Below are 15250 nucleotides of genomic sequence, written 5' to 3'. Positions count from 1 at the left end.
CTGTAGAATGTAATACATACTATCTGTCAATTATAATGAAAAAAATGAACTAGGAGGTGAACTGTTTATCAGGTACACATAAAAGGAATATGGCCTCATTAATATTTCCATCGGAGTATTATTTGCTAAATGTATTATTGTGTTCCAGATGTGTGCTGGAAATGTTTTTGATTTTAATGCACACGGTTAACGTGATACATTAGCCCTTAACCTTTATGCAACAGGTCCTCAATTGCTGCCTTCATGTTTTCTGATTTTTAATACCATATATAGTTATAAAACACGGGGTTAACGAATTATGTTCAAGTTCCTTTTGCAATTGAAATAATTGTTCATCTATCTATGACAACACATATTAAGCAATTATAGATCCTATTAGGTGGTCTGACTTAAAAATGTGGTTACTGAATTATATGTGGCTTTGAAAAACTATACAGAATATTAATTTAGGTAAACTGCATTGTGGCTCGTTGGCTACGTCTGACTTTCATTAATAACTTTGCCATTTAAAAAAATGGACGCCTGAATGTTCTTGCAAAGCATTTGTACTGCGCTCAGAGGGACTTCCTCTTTCAATTTGCCCTTAATAAACGTCACTTCCTTAGATTCCTTAGGAAAGGAAGATGGCGGCTGTAGAAGAGCGAGTGGAGAGGGGTACCGGAGCGCTAGATTCCGATTCGGTTTCACCCAGATTATCCACTCCTCCACCGGATCAGCCTCACCAGAACAACCCTCTCTTGGGACTTCCCATCGTGGCGATCGAGACCATTCTAAATTTCTTGTCTTACGACGAAATCAGTCTGCTGCGCTTGGTGAGACGGAACAAAAACAAACCTCTAATTTCCAATGCGGACGCGAGAAAGGGATAGTTGCGTGTTGCTTGTGTTACCCCCTCACTGTTCACCAATGTTAGCTTGTTAGCCGGTGGATTGAATGCTGTCTGTTGGTGATGCTCTCTGTGTTGATGACAATATGCATCCGCTAGCACCGACCTTTCAATTCCCATTGGATTTAAAAGAATGGTGTTTAATTAGTTGCTCAAGCGTTGGCAAGTTGGCTAGTTTGACCGCTGTGGTCTCTTATTTAGCCGACCACAAGCCAGCTACGCCCGTTAAAATGAAAAAAAGTAGCTAACATGTTAGACTTGCGCTATTGTTAGCTGTGTGGTGAAAGGGGTTCGTTTTGGAGACTGTTAGCTTATCAGTAAGAAAATGGGCCTAATGGCTATTTTTGTGAATTACTTGCTAGGATATTGTTTGTCTTGTGGGTCGACTGGTAGAGCAACTTGTGATCTCATCCCATACCATGGGATTGAGTTACCAATGCATTGGTACGTAGTTAACGTTAGCTCGTTTACAACCACTTTGTTTGGTATGTAGCTTTGTCGATAGTTGTACAGCTAGCTACATTATTAGTGCTATGGTAAATACTGCCCAGCCAAGGATATCTAGCTGCCTACCTATTCAGGATCAGGGAAGTCGGTGGGTTGTACCTTCTTTCTAGACCAGTGTGAAATACCTAGTAAAGTATACGTTTCATCCAAATTAGGCAACTTAAATTGGCTAAATGGGGAGTAGGATAACTTGACAATTTGGGGAAATGACTTTTGTTCAATTGAGAGTGCGAAATGTGTTCTCTGCTAGGTAGCTCACCTGACGTTAATTGTGGTCAAAGTTCTAAAAGGCCTTAGGGATTCACAATCATATCCTGTTTGCAGTTGACGATATGTGCAGTTGTTAGTCGATAGAAGTAATATTGTAAATGTAAATGTAAATGGACTGCATTTATATAGCGCTTTTATCCAAAGCGCTTTACAATTGATGCCTCTCATTCGCCAGAGCAGTTAGGGGTTAGGGGTTAGGGGTTAGGTGTCTTGCTCAAGGACACTTCGACATGCCCAGGGCGGGGTTTGAACCGGCAACCCTCCGATTGCCAGACAATCGGTCTTACCTCCTGAGCTATGTCGCCCCATATTGGAGTGTTTTTTTGCGTAACTACAGTCGCGCACGCTGTAATTTTCCATTCTCGTTGGGCTGTCCCACGTATTGAAAGTTCAAACAGGTTTGCATCACTGTCGATCGCCGTGGATACCTGGCGTCCCATTAGCTAAAACTTGTTTGACTAAAAACAGACTGTCCATTATTGAAGTTTTACACAACTTTTAAGTGATAGTGCCTCGTGTAGCACATTAATTTGTTAATTTTCCTTACTGTGGAATTATCCCTGCTGCCAGTTTTTCTGTACGCCCAAGGTTATCCAAAACAAGACGCCTTTTTTTCAGCTGGTCTTGTAACCTAAGCACCCAGTCTAAATGCAGCCAGTGTACAGGGTGGGGAGGGGAGGGGAGGGGAATGGTGATATCCAAGGCAGCTGTCTAATGCCTCTGTACCCGTCACAACCTCACCCTCTAGTTACACCCTCCACCCAACTGGTACCCTCAGTACACTGTGTCATTGTTGGTGTGCTGTAGTCTCTTCATAGCAAGAAGCAAGAAAAGCTCCAAACAGCGGTTTGGGGTGGTGTTGGGGTGTCAGTTTTGTGTCAGTATTGAATAGTTATATGATTAAAATACACAAAGTCTGTATCGGAAATCAGAAACTAAGCCTTGTTTCTCTTTTTGAGCAATGAAATCAGCTATTGATCTTGTTGCTCCTTAGTTTAGAGTCAGCTGACTGGTGGGGGTGGGGCGGGGCGCACCCAGGTAAGATAACCGAAGGTTAACCCGGACCCTGTGCGCACGTGCCGTTTCAGGTGTGCAAGCGGATGGACATGATCTGCCAGCGCATGCTGAACCAGGGCTTCCTCAGGGTGGAGCGCTACCACAGCCTGTGCCAGAAGCAGGTCAAAGCCCAGCTGCCCAGGTAAAGGCCACTGGCTACCGGGCTCGTTAAAGCACGGCTCCAGGGTGCTGTAGTCTAGCAGGGGTTTCACCGCTCCTCCTGCCCCACGGCAATAATGTATTGAAATGCAGTTTTGGTTGAATCAAGTGTGACTTTTTTTTTTTTGGCTGATGTGAAAACAAAGCTTGCATTAACACTACACTTCTTTCATTCTTGTTGGTGTTAGTTTGACCGACATGCTTCTGGTTCCATTTCATGATACAAGCTGTTAGTTGGAGTAGCGTTCATTCCCCTGGTGTGGTCACATCTTCATATAAATTGTTCCAACTTATGAGATTTTCCAGACCAGAAGTAAATTCAAAAGTTTCTAGGGGGGGGGGGGGGTGGGAAAGACAAGGCATGTTTTGTAGGATAGCTTAACCTGGGGGATGGTTTAATTGTTCACAGACTAGTGTTGTAAAGGCTGTTTTTTTTGAGCTGTGCTTGAAACTGAAGACTTAACTTTTGCTGGGGCTTGCTGTCAAGTCGTTTGCTCACTTATGTAAATGTAAAGCCTGTGTAAAAAAATAATTAAATAAATTAAAAAATATATATCCTTTGATTATAATGCTGTCTGTAGAAGTGCCCTGGGTGCTCTTTGGCTGGACTGACAGGTGGATTAAACGGGTCCGCAGCCGTCCACCTCCTGACAGGAGGGGCCCTGGCGGTCGTTGAGCGCAGCGGCGATGCCCGTGACTCACGCATCGCGGCAGATTTGCTCGGCGTTTTTAGCGGAACGAAAAACGCAGTGCCCTATCCGCGTGAACGGAGCCGGCTAGCGTATCCACCTCGCGGTAATCTCAGAGGAGGGCCGCGAGCCGCGAGCGCAGCGGACTGTGCCGCCGGTAATTAAAGCAGGAAACGTATCGCCGTTCATCCGGCTGACACGGGAGAATGGCGCCGCGGCTTTGCGGGCGGCATGAATATTTCACGAGGGAGTCGATTCGCAGATAATTTAATGTGCCTAACCCAATTAAGTCAGCGCGGATGCAGTTGTGTGTGGGGGCCCTCTGTCTTATTCTGTTGCACCATAACTAAGACCAATCCGTGTAGAGGGATCCCTATTAAATGCAGTTTGTTGAATAATCCTGATTAATTCTGCCCTTCTGTTGAAAGCCATTCATCTTCATAGTCAGTGGCTGCTCTGGTTTTGTGTGGCATGGCCCCTTACTCTGTGTAGACCTGTTTCTCAGATGACCTGTGTCCTGTCCAGCCAGGTCTGCCACTTTAAATACTGGCAGGGTATTTTTTAAATATATTTTGAGCACGTGTTAATTTAGATTTTAATTTGAAGGTTTCAGGTTTCAGAAAGGGGCCAGTTGAATCGTGCAGACAGGAGATTTCAGTAGCACGAGGTTTGCTTTGCTTCCCCAAAACAGCATGTATTGATTGGTTTATCAGAGCATGGGCCTACTATAGTGTGTGTGTGCACGTTCGTGTGTGTTTGTGCGCGAGCGTGTGTGTGTGTGTGTGTGTGTGTGCACATTCATGTGTGTTTGTGCGCGAGCGTGTGTTTGTGTGTAAGTGTGTGTGCGCACGTACATGTGTGTTTGTGCGCGAGCGTGTGTGTGTGTGCACATTCATGTGTGTTTGTGCGCGAGCGTGTGTGTGTGTGTGTGTGCGCGCGCACGTACATGCGTGCTGCCCTTTCTTTTTAACAGCGGACTAAACACCCCCGTCCATTTGCTGCGGGATGGGCTCCTCCTTTGGGTGAGCTGTAGTCACTGCTGATCCCCGCTGTGTGTCCTTGCCGTTGGCAGGCGGGAGTCGGAGCGGAGGAACCACTCGCTGGCTCGCCACGCAGATATCCTGGCTGCCGTGGAGACGCGCCTCTCCTTGCTCAACATGACCTTCATGAAATACGTGGACTCCAACCTGTGCTGCTTCATCCCGGGCAAGGTAAGGCTGCGGGCGTGCGTGCGTGCGTGCGTCCTGTCTCACTTCCTGTCCACCCCGGGGCCTGGGAGTCAGTACCAGAGCAGTCAGGAACTTCACTCAAGTGGGTCTGAGAGGCAACTGGAAAATGGAGGCAGTCAAACCTGTTTCTGTCACTGTCGGTCTGAGCTCTGTTGGACGGCCGCCATTTTGTGTCTCATACACAACCAGTGGCGAGTTTTTGTTTTAACTGAAAGCCAATGTCTTTTGGGCCTGTCTTTTTTTTTTTGTGTGTGTCATTTTTGTGTAGATACGGCAGATGCAGTTCAGCAGTACGGTACGCCGATGACTTAATATTAGTCTTTCCTGACAGCACTAGTTCAAACTCTATGAAATTCCCTTTTAACGAATGTAAGGGCGCTAGAAGTTATTTTTTTAAGAGCCGTGTCATGTTTTCATTCCACGATTGCTCTGTCTATCCGATGGGCCGCATACCTTCCTTCTCCTGTTTCCCAGCGTAAACATTGACGAGGCGTGTCGAGTCACAGACCCGGTCATGAGGGCCTTAACGTGTCACGGCGAACGCAATCGCTTCACTTGGAAGCGGAAGCCAGTTGATTGCGACATTTTATGACCCGAGCTTCCCCAGCTGAGCGCTGGAGTGATGTGTGTGTGCAGTTTAACCGAGCCGGCAGGCCTTTCCCCAGAGGATTCCTCTGCATTGATCGCCTGACTTGCTGCAGCGGGGGGGGGGGGGGGGTCATTAGATCGCAGATGTCCAGTCGCTCTGTGCATTGGAATTCCTCATCTCGTATTCAGCGGAATGAAACCGATCCAGGCCACTGCATAATATGGTTTTGGAGTAAGTTAATTAATTCTGTAGGGCAGACTGGAAAAATAGGGGAAAAAATGTTTTTTTTTTTTTTTAAATCCTGTATTTGAATACAAAAAACTGAATGGCCAACAGCTGACATCCGCATACAGTAGTGTATATACTTTTGACCATATTAAGTAATTTCAAATAAGACAAACATTTTTTTCTAATTGCATTGAATTATTGCAACTATTAGTAGTAGGAATTGCTAAATTTGTCATTTGTTTTCCTGCCCTTCAGGCTGTGACCACAAGATGGCGCTGTGGTACTGATGGCGTCAGCCTTAAGAAATGGGACCAAAACTTATAAAAGGTTTTGCCATTCTGACCTGAGAACCTTGATTTATTTTACCTGAAATGAGTGGCTACATTACACATGGAAGTGGTTGTAGAGACTGCTAGTTCAAACCCTGTGCGAAGGTGCAGTTTGTGGTAATGCAAATAGCTGTTTGCTTTGTCAATATCATTGTTCGTGGGCCTCCGCTGTTTTCTTTTCAACAGCCTGGAACCCAGTGAACACGGTTCCGCATTAACAGGATTTCTCTAGTCTGGCCTTCGTTCTGAGGGAAAGGCCTCTGCTTTATCCTAGCCATGCTTAAAGACCGGGTCAGATGACTGGTGTTTTTCAGCACCCCGCTTTATAGTAATGGTAGTTATAGTATTTTAGTTATGCGTAGTGGGTTAAGGAACTGGGCTTGTAACCGAAAGGTCATAGATTCGATTCCTGGGTAGGACACTGCCGTTGTACCCTTGAGCGAAGGTGCTTAACCTGCATTATTGCTTCAGTACATATCCAGCTGTATAAATGGATGCAGTGTAAAATGCTATGTAAAATGTTGTGTAAGTCGCTCTGGATAAGAGCGTCTGCTAAATGCCTGTGATGTAATGTAATGTAGTAATGGCGTCGGCCTTCTCTTCCCCGCCGTGTAACCGGGGTCAGGTGATCGATGAGATCTACCGCGTGCTGCGCTACGTGAACTCCACGCGGGCGCCCCAGCGGGCCCACGAGGTCCTGCAGGAGCTCAGGGACATTTCCTCCATGGCCATGGAGTACTTCGACGAGAAGATCGTCCCCATCCTCAAGAAGAAGCTCCCCGGGGCCGACCTCTCCGGACGCCTCATTGGCTCCACCCCAGGTGGGTGCCCCACCCCCCCCCCCCCCACCGGCCCCATCCCCCGTCTTTGGCTCCTCTTTTGTATTGAGCCCTGTCGAACGTTACCTCCACTCAAACCATTTTATAGTACATCCGTGAGTGCATGCTATGTGTATAGCAGTGTCCTTTGAAACTGTGGGGATGGGCGGAAATGTTTGTTCAGCGTTGCCACGGTCACAGTTCCTTTACCTCACATTTTCCTCTAACTCACTCTCTTTTTTGGAAACTCCCCCCCCCACAGTGGCAGGCCCCTCCACCTCGCTGACCACCATGTCCCTGCTGGCCAAGAACACGCCGTCGCGCTCGGAGATGACCAAGGTGCAGCAGCAGGTGAAGGTGAACGGGGCGTCCATGACGGCCCTGCGGCGGGAGATGTCGGAGGTGCGGGTCAAGCAGCTGGAGCAGCAGAAGCAGCTGCAGGACCAGGAGCAGAAGCTGCTGGAGCAGACGCAGGTCATCGGCGAGCAGAACGTGCGATTGGCCGAGATGGAGCGCAAGCTGCGCGAACTGATGGACAGCGCCGTGGGGGGCGGGGCCGGCGGAGGCCCCGCCTCTTCCTCCTCCTCCTCTTCCTCCTCCGCCAACGCCGTGGTGTCCGCTGCGGGGGCGGCGGCGGCGGCAGTGGGCGCCGACGGCCCCCCCAACAAACGTACAAGGAAGAGCCCGGACTCTCCCCGCCAGTCCAAGCGTCTGCGCAGCAAGAAGTAGAGGAACTCTACCTTTTTTTTTTTTTGTTTTTTTGATTTTTAATTTTATTTTTAAAAATTTTTTTGTTCTCTCTCTGTTGTTTAAGACGCCCCACCCGTGCCCTGTGATGTCATTTTTTGTTTTGAATGCCGTTTGGGGAGGGAGGATGAGGAAGGGAAGGGTGGTGAAGCAAGAAAGTGTGGGGCAGGGGCTCCACATCAGCCTGTTTCCTTGTGTTTAAGTCAGCGTCATTGCCTAAAAATCACCCCCCCCCCCAACACCCACTTATACACATACCCCCTATACTTACATATGCCCAGGCATGCAGTTGGGCTTGTTTAGACTCTACTAGGGGGAAGCAGTGGGAGAACCTGAGGCAACAGTTAATCTGTTCAGGAGGGAAAGCTAAAATGGCGTCACACACAAGGAGTCCTATACAGGCTGGGACACGCAATTAGCCAAAGAGAATCTTCTGTCTTGTCTATCCGTGTAGCCGGCACACGTCACTGTGGGCAGCGATCGACTGGACGAGCAGCCTTGGGGGTAAAAGACGGCAAAAAAAATTCAGTCTTCTCTTCAAGTGGCCATGGTCAGGAGGCGCTTGAAAAGCCCCACTTTCAGAAATGATCATGGGGTCAGTATAAAAAAACAAAACAAAAAATGAACTCCCCTGCCCCTAGAACAACTTTTTTTTGTTCATTTATTAAATGTGTGAAGCACTCTAAATGTATTCACTGGCATGTTTTTTTTTTTTTTTTTTTTTTAAGTCCATAGTATTCCTGTCAGCTATGTATATAAACCCCTCTTATTGTGGAGGACTAAATCCACTGCTTCTTGTGATCGGTAATGAATAATTTTATGTTCAGGAAGATGGAAGTCATTTCTTCTTAATGATTGTTGTTATTTTTTGAAGCGGGGGAGGCAGGATTGGCCGGCTCATGTCTGAGCACGTGCAGTCTGGTTTGGCTGCGGCGCTAAACCTTCTGTTGTGAGCCTCGCCTCAAGCGTCCATGTGTCCTAGGAGATCGCCGCCCCGTAAGGAAACACATTGCATAAGTACCCTCTTAATCCGTCACGCCCAGCAGGGATGATGCACATTTTTTTTGAAGAGGGATTTTTTAAATTTTTTATATCGACTAGATCCATTGCATTAAAATATTAGTTGTTGAAGGGGGGTTTTTTTTTTTTTTTTTTTTTTTTGGATGGAATTACTATTATTATCTTCCCCCTATGAGCTGGCCACATGTTTTTGGTTTTTTCCCCCCTTTTCTTTGAGCCATTTCCAGCGTGGTGAATGGGAATGGGTGACCATAATGGGGTCTCTCACTATCGTGAAGGTAACGGATGCTGGCATGAAAAGTGAGATGACTGATGTCAGTGGATGGATAACCAGACCAATGAACCGTGGTGTCAAGTAATTCTGAACCTTGGTCTTTCCCCAAAAAGGTTTTACGTGGACTCTGTCCCCCTGAGTCATCTGCTAGGCCGCACGGCTGCAACCCCAGGCCTGCCGCTGCGGCGTTGCGTGCGCAGATTCATTCACTGAAGTCTTGAGGTGGGTTGTGCAATTTCCGTTCGTGATGAAGGGAGGTCAAAAATGTGCCGTCTTGTGTGGAGAAATTCAGTGTAGCCTTGATCATGTGACGGGGGTGGGTGGGGGGGGTGGGGGTGGGTGGCTGGGTGGGGGGTTGGTGTTCATCTTCAGCCGTGACATCACTTCATGGCAGTTACTTTGGCGGCCCGTCGGCATGGGAACGCCTGGATAAGGTCTGTAGCGTGGTGTCCGTGCCACAAACACTAGCGTGGAGGTGGCCAGGCAGATCGACTTTTTCTTTCTTCCCAGATTCTGAAAGGGTCCACCATGTCTTGGAAGTGATATTTTTTTTTTTGTCTTGGGCTAGAAAATGTCCGGTTAGAAAGTCTTCTGCTGGATACCACTGTAATTTCATTAAGGTGGTGTCGTCTGACTGGCCTCGTTGCTTTTTTTTTTTAAATACAAACTTGTGACTTTTTTTTTTTTGACACAGACTGGTAACTTTTCTCCAGAGTGGTTTGTGTCATATTTCTATTTTGTACAAAAAGAAAAAAAATACTAAAGTGGTCTGGCTCCTTCCTAATACACAATAAGAACACATACATTAGTTAAATCTCATTTAAGATCTGTTTGAAAACAAAAACAGAAAACAAATACCACCAGGTCCTTGGAAATATTCATAACGTAACCCAAATTATTAAGAGATGCTTGGATTACGCAGCTGTATATACTGGGTGAGATGCTGTTCATGACTGGAAGATCTAGTCACCACTGAACCAGTTTGTCTTTCAGTACTGCAAAACTATTGAAGTCTATTAAACCCCCTTGATTTATATGACTAATAAGTCAACTTATTTGGTTTGACTTCATAAAACCTTCAAGTTTACGACAGTTGAAAGGTTTCTTGACTTGGAATGTTGCTTTTTAGACAGATTTATAGTCTCAGCTGTGTAAAAGACCTTTGTCCCATGAAATCAAGATTACATATTGACTATTTTTGAGAGGAAAATTTGCCAAATGACCAGGATGTATACCGTAGCAGATTTCTGGTGAAGGCTTTGGGAGGTGGTGGAATGGGAGGAGCGAAGTCACCATTTGATTTTGTTTGAAAACTTTACATTTTACTTCTCCTCCATAAATAACCAGATATATTTCGCACACTTCTTTATTGCCTTGTAAGTAATATCTTGTGAAAAGTCATCGTTAGAAGCATTTCATTAGCTAAGGATGACAGAAGCCGCACATGGTGAGAGAAAAACTAAAGATGGCTTCCCCTGACAGTGAGGCATGCTGGGGATTGCAGTTAAACCACCGGAGACATGCGAAACGGTCTCACTCACGCGTTAAACGTAGCCTGGCCACTGTGGACAGACACAGGAATATGTTAGCTTGCGGCTTCATGCGAGACAGCGTCTCCTGTTTAGAAATTACTGTACTGTAATCTTTATGTATTTCAGAGTTCAGATTGTGGATTATTTCATGTATGTAAAACAAAAATAAACTCAATCTTGTAACCTGCCTATTTCTGGTTAGTTAATGGCTTATTGCGCACACACTATATATATATATATATATATATATATATATATAAAAACAAATATTCTAAACATAGCATTCATTTGAGAATGCTTTATTAGCATTTAATTTGTACATGTGTTTTGTTCAGTCCGGTACTTCATTATTATTAATTCTGCTCACTCCCAGTTTTCCCTCAACCATGCAAGGAAGAATTTTAAAGCTTTACCGTTTTCCTTGTTTAATACGGAATAATTGATAAGGGATTTGGATGATGGCTATGGTCACCTGTAGCAGTATTGTATTGTCATTGCGTGTCCTGCTGTAAATTCCCTAAGCTAAGCAAACACATGGCGAAGGTCATGTTGTATGCAAATCCTGCTTTCTGAGGCCACAGTAGGGCGTTAATTTAACTTTCTTTATCCCTGCCAACAGAACAGCGTGAACTGAAGACGTTTCTCTTAAGCATTCACATGAAGTTAGCGTGTGAACACTGTAGGATTTACATCACTGGTGGCTTGTATGTTTCAGGTAGACTTTTTAATTGGTACACCGCAATATTTCGGTTTAGTTTGTTCACTATCTTGACAGCTGTCAAAAAACTGTCCCTGCACTCTTTACATCGGGGCTGCCCAGCCCTGTTCCTGGAGACCTACTGCCCTGTAGGTTCTCATTTCAACCCTAATTTGGCACACCTGATTATACTAATTAGCAGGCCGGTGACATTTCTAGCTGTTGAATGAGGTGTACTTTGGTGGGGCTGGAGTGAAAACGTACAGGACAGTAGATCTCCAGCAACAGGGCTGGGCAGCCCTGACTTACATGCTTGCTTGTGTAAGGCGTATTACAATAGACGAGACTTCACGATTACATCACCGTCTGGACAATGTTTCCTGATAAGGCTGCACTTGTAGTCAGATTTACAGAGTGGTTAGTGGCAGTAAAGTACAGCTGAGAGCGACTAGGCCCCTGCAGAGGGCAAGGATTACATTACTAATGCTCAGTTGTCTTCCTTAACCGACCAACGCAGGTTGTTTTGTGTTCGTCCATTTCAAGTCTGATTCTGTCACCTTCCTGGCTCCTCCTCCTGTCTATGCCATGAGGCTGAAGTGTGGAGATGAGATCCTTCTTCTTTCAAGCTGGAAGATTAGTTTACTGAATACTGCATTGCATTTCAGGGGTTAAGCAAACTGCAGGGAGGGGGATGTTTTCGGGACATAGAGAGCAGGCGTCACGGCAGTGGCCAGACGGCAAGGATCTTCAGATTCCGCCTTTGCATGTCCCACATCTCACCTGAGCTTCAACAGGGGGAGATGTAGAGTGCTGCCAAAGAATATTTTAGGTAGACCCCGGGTGACGCAAACCAAGGTGCTCTTGAAGGCAGGGTGCTCACAGAGTCACATGAGGAGTAGCTGAAAACCTTTTCTTTTTCTTGGCTACTTCTTATGTAACTCTCACCAGAGTTAGTCTTGTTTCACATTCCACGTTCTGTCACAGAGTTTAACCTGGCACCTTCCCTGTCTCTGGGTTAGATGTGTTCGCTGCGCGAGGCGTTCTGTAATTCATCTCCGAGGTTCAGCGTCCATCCTCTCAGCGCAGGTTTACCCACCTTCACCAAAAGCAGGATTTTTATAACGACACTACTGTTCCTTTGTTATGCTTTGTTCCCTGCTGGGAATTCGTCTTCAGTAAGCAGAATGAATTCCCATTGTGTTTAAAAAAAAAAAAAAATTTTTTAAATTTGAATATATTGTGACTGTGAACTTGAGCCGTGTAAATCATATTACTTACACTTACAGCTTTTAAAACACAGTAGTGCCTTTCCTGCAGGGCATGCCAACGTGCAAAGGTTTGCTGATATCTGACCCTACAGGTATGAGGTTTTGCACAGATTAAGCCCTCTGTAAACTGATAAGAGCTTTACTTTCAGAATTACAATCAGATTTGCTTGTCTGATTAATCTACTCAAAGCTTGTTGCCTTACACAATGAAAATATATGCCCCTGTATTAAAAAGTATACTGTAATACTATAAATAATACCCTCTAATATATGTAGGTACTTCAAATACATAATAAAAATGAAACTTTTGTTGGTAATATTGAGATGTATCCCACTGAGACCAAAGTGATGATAATTGGTATACTTTTGCTTTGGTATACAATGCTGAAAATATAATATTGTCAAACAATTATGAATCAAGAATGCCAGTAAACTGGATATCCATATATGGAAAATATATTTAATTACATTAGGGATTATAATAAATTTTATTTAAGAGATGGAGAATGCCTTTCCTTCCCAATATCCTCAGGTACCGCATTTATAAATGGGAACAGTGCTTAAAGATCAGAGCTTTTTGGATTATTTTGAGCAGAAGAAACCTTTAAAATTATAAAGACATGGTCAAGTACATTTCCTCTGTTTCTCTTCCCTACAGAACAGGAAATGTTTCATCCTGGCATTAGCCAGACACTAAAACAAACATGGAAATCTCTCCTCAATTAAGAGGACAGTGGCATTATAATTTTCCTATGGCATAACTTCCTTGTGTAACCCTTGCTCTGAAAACTAGCCCACTTCTAGTTCATGAACAATTAAAATGCAAATTTGCATTTATTTATTTATTTATTTATTTATTTGCACATTTTGCAAAGTACTGCATACTCAAATGTGTTCTTTTTGTTGACCTGGAACTGGGCTGTTTTTAAGGCCGATGGAGTTGATGTTTTGTGGTGGGTCCAGCTTATTTTATTGAATAAAAGATGCACACTAGTGTAAGGAAAAAAGGACGTCTCTCGAACGTGATGAAAATACGCAAAGTTTATTTTCAGTATCGGCAGTGACAAAGCGCACAAATGACACCTTGGATTCGGCAGAGTCCGACTGAACCACGCACCTTTCCAGTGGCTGCTGCTTATTCGTTTTCCAAGCTTTGATCAGGAGTGTTGAATACACATACTATGAAGGATGTAGTCGGTTTTGACACCTGTCAATTAGGCCGTAGTGTATTGGCCGTCATGCTGTGATTGAATTCGCTATTCTACCATTGCACCAACGGTATTGTAATAATGATAAGATCAAGGGAACGTTTGGCCAGCAGACATATTGGCATCAGAGACACTAGTCTTACACTAGTCAGCTGAATATTGTTTCCTTGAACTCATTAACATCTCTTACACTGATAAGATTTCAGCACAGCTGGCTGACTAGAAAATAAAACTCAATTGCCCAGATTTCAATTTCTAATCTCCTGACCTTCAACTGCTGAGCCAGCAGGCACTGATGAAGTCTGTGTGTGTGGGTGTGCATGTGCGTGTGCTGTGCGCTGTGTGAGTGTGTGTGTGTGCTGTGTGTGTTTGTTTTTGTGTGTGTGTAAATATACATAGCCAGGACGTGAAGTTACTGGAATCATACTCTTATTTGCTAATGTTTTACTTCAAAAGTTGTTTATTTTGTATTACATATATCTAACTTTACCTCTGAGCTGGTTATTCATATTTATCGTATTCAATTTGTACATTTGCAGGTGCAATTCTTCTTGTAGTTTTTGCCATGAGTGTAATGGGTGCATGTAAATGCATTCTATATACAGACCGGTGACAAATTAAAGGAAACATCAACATAAAGTTTCTTAGTAAGGTGCTGGGCCACCACGAGCCACCAGAACAGCTTCAATGGGCCTTGGCATAGATTCTACAAGTCTCTAGAACTCCACTGGAGGGATGGGGCACCATTCTTTAAAAAGATTCCCTCATTTGGTGTTTTGATGATGGTGTTGGAGAGCGCTAACACGTCGGTCATAGGATAAAGCGGATCACTCAGAATAACTGTGTATTGATTCAAAGTGACCCTTCCCACTTAGGGGCAAGTGGACCCAAACCATGCCAGGAAAATGCCCCCCACAGCATAACGGAGCCACCGGACCACTTCACTGTAGGGGTTCAAGCATTCAGGCCTGTACAGTTCTCTTGTTGTATGCCACACATGCACTCACCCATTTGTCGAGAATATGGTAGATGACTCATTTGACCATATCACTTTTTACCACATCTCTGTAGATCAGTGCCTATGGATTCTGCACCACTGAACTCTCAAATGTGCATTATATATATATATATATATGTGTGTGTGTGTGTGTGTGTGTGTGTGTGTTTTATTGTCCAGGGTTGCTCTTAAACAGTGGCCTACAGTTTTTTTAACGTTAGATTGCCATTGAGTGTTTGTGGCGGAAATTCTAAATTTCCATCCACTTTGAATAATAAAACCTGAAACAAATTTTTGAAAACTAGGTGTGCTGCTAGTGTCAATACTCACGGGAATAATTTAAAAGCCACATCCCTTTTGTACTAATTAGATTGGTACATTACACCTCTTGGGGTTAATTAAAGAAGAAATTACTCCGTTATTTGAGAACACTCTTCTTTGTTGACTGCAAATGCAAAAGTTGTTTCATAACGAACGAATTTAGCACTTTAAGCAAGATAGCTATGTGAAGGTGAAACAAGCTGAGTCTACAGCAGTAAACATCCTTCAACATTAAAATAAAATGTTGAAACACACTTTACCGATATGGCGAAACGTTGTTTTTAAAAAAAATATTGAATCACAAAATTGTCATAATTCAATATTAAATTGTGTTCTATTCATCTAAATCGAGCAGCTTGTGTATTTTTAAAAAATATTTAAAACTAACATTTTTCTGCCTCAGAGCGTCAGTAACGTGAAGTAGGA

The 15250-nt window shown here is 44.3% G+C and overlaps 1 protein-coding gene across 1 annotated transcript; it reads left to right on the top strand.

Annotated features, from left to right (window-relative positions):
• The first annotated feature begins 614 nt into the window (after positions 1-614).
• fbxo28 (F-box protein 28) lies at positions 615-8857 on the top strand. Its single transcript, XM_035400950.1, has 5 exons — positions 615-812; positions 2752-2861; positions 4640-4778; positions 6568-6763; positions 7023-8857. The coding sequence occupies exons 1-5, from the start codon at positions 624-626 to the stop codon at positions 7487-7489; spliced, it is 1101 nt and encodes a 366-aa protein (XP_035256841.1). The 5' UTR covers positions 615-623; the 3' UTR covers positions 7490-8857.
• Positions 8858-15250: the final 6393 nt, after the last annotated feature.

This window comes from Anguilla anguilla, chromosome 18 (assembly GCF_013347855.1).
Source record: "Anguilla anguilla isolate fAngAng1 chromosome 18, fAngAng1.pri, whole genome shotgun sequence".
NCBI classification, from domain to species: domain Eukaryota; kingdom Metazoa; phylum Chordata; class Actinopteri; order Anguilliformes; family Anguillidae; genus Anguilla; species Anguilla anguilla.
The sequence above is the reverse complement of the archived record's forward strand: the minus strand, read 5'-3'. Positions and strand labels throughout refer to the sequence as shown.